Source organism: Cyprinodon variegatus, unplaced genomic scaffold (genome assembly GCF_000732505.1).
Source record: "Cyprinodon variegatus isolate N-32 unplaced genomic scaffold, C_variegatus-1.0 Scaffold183, whole genome shotgun sequence".
NCBI classification, from domain to species: Eukaryota; Metazoa; Chordata; class Actinopteri; order Cyprinodontiformes; family Cyprinodontidae; genus Cyprinodon; species Cyprinodon variegatus.
Window position 1 is genome coordinate 683,931 of NW_015150636.1, and position 1,267 is coordinate 685,197.

A 1,267-nucleotide genomic window follows, 5' to 3' on the forward strand; every position below is an offset into this window, starting at 1 on the left:
TTTATGGGTTCCAATAAAAAAATTATCTACACTAATACAGAGACGCATCATTAAAACAATATTGCCCGTTGCTCTTATTGACGCTCACTTAAGACTATGGACTACTAAGACTACTATGTTTTCTCCTTTAGATTCCTGATCATTTAAGCTCGTTTACATATTTTTAGCTCCTGCTATGCAAAAAAACAACTTTTTTTTATCTTAATTTAAGTTAAATACAATTACCTTGACTGATATAAACTTTTTGAATTGACTTTGCATGTAAACTAGCTACTTCTGCTGCCTCTGCTGCTTGCGGTCTGAACGTAGCATTAGTATAACAACAGAAATGGAGTATGACTAAAAGGTGATCCGACTACTAGAGCTTTGGTTTACAAAGACAGCAGTAGCTCCATTTTTTTACTAAGTGGGAACTCAAGTTGTGTATTTTCAGAGAGAATATGTATCTAAGAATTAAAAAAAAAAAAAATACATCAAATGATTTAAAACTAGACCTCACAACCAAGAAAGTTTTTTTTTAAAGACGATCTGGAGGACAGAATTCACTGTGACACCTTAGATAAGCTAGGCTAAAAATAGAGCAGCAGAAAAGTGGACAGGCAAAGCAATGACCTTCATGAATAAGATGCTGTTCTTTCACCTGTGCTCTGCTCACGTGTATGTCTGCACACGAGAGAACTTCACAGGCTGCAAAGCTGCACGCTCCACAGTTCTTCTTCTTCTCCTTTTCCAGAGATTAGTGCTTTAAAAAGAAATTATTTTCTACTATCTGCAGTCACAGAAGTCGCGATGATGAACGGATGTCGAAGTCTGCTTCAACACCAGCAAAGCTAGTGGAGGATATTCCTCTCCCTAAACCGAAGGACTCGGCTGTTGCAAGAGAGGAGAAACAGCTCCCACCCCTCCCAGGTCAGAGATCAGTAACCCTGAAAACTTGGTTGGGTATAAGACATGGAAATCAATCAGATATCTTCCTCCCATCCATCCTTCCTTTAGCAAAGCGCTGGATATAAAATAAAATGTCTTAGTGAAGTTAATTTGGGTTTAGAACCAGTTCTTTTTGCCCTTTTTAAAAACACAACCACCCTGATAAGTTGGACCCAGACGCCTGCTGAGTCTGGCTGAGTTTGCCTGGAGCCAAGTGAAAATAAACCATATGAGTTGATGGAGTCTGACGTTTCTCTCCAGCCTGCAGCACTCTGCTGTCTTTGGCTTCGACCTCCCAGCGAAGGACACTGTGTGCTTTGTGTGTTTGTGTTTGCACAAA

At 39.6% G+C, this 1,267-nt stretch overlaps 1 protein-coding gene across 1 annotated transcript in view; it reads left to right on the forward strand.

The window, feature by feature from the left end:
- Positions 1-1,267, forward strand: part of LOC107087409 (tight junction protein ZO-1-like) — a 131,676-nt gene that overhangs the window by 107,903 nt on the left and 22,506 nt on the right. The window contains exon 10 of the mRNA XM_015378979.1: positions 776-909. Within this exon, the coding sequence (XP_015234465.1) occupies positions 776-909 (134 nt within the window). The remainder of the gene's footprint in view (positions 1-775; positions 910-1,267) is intronic.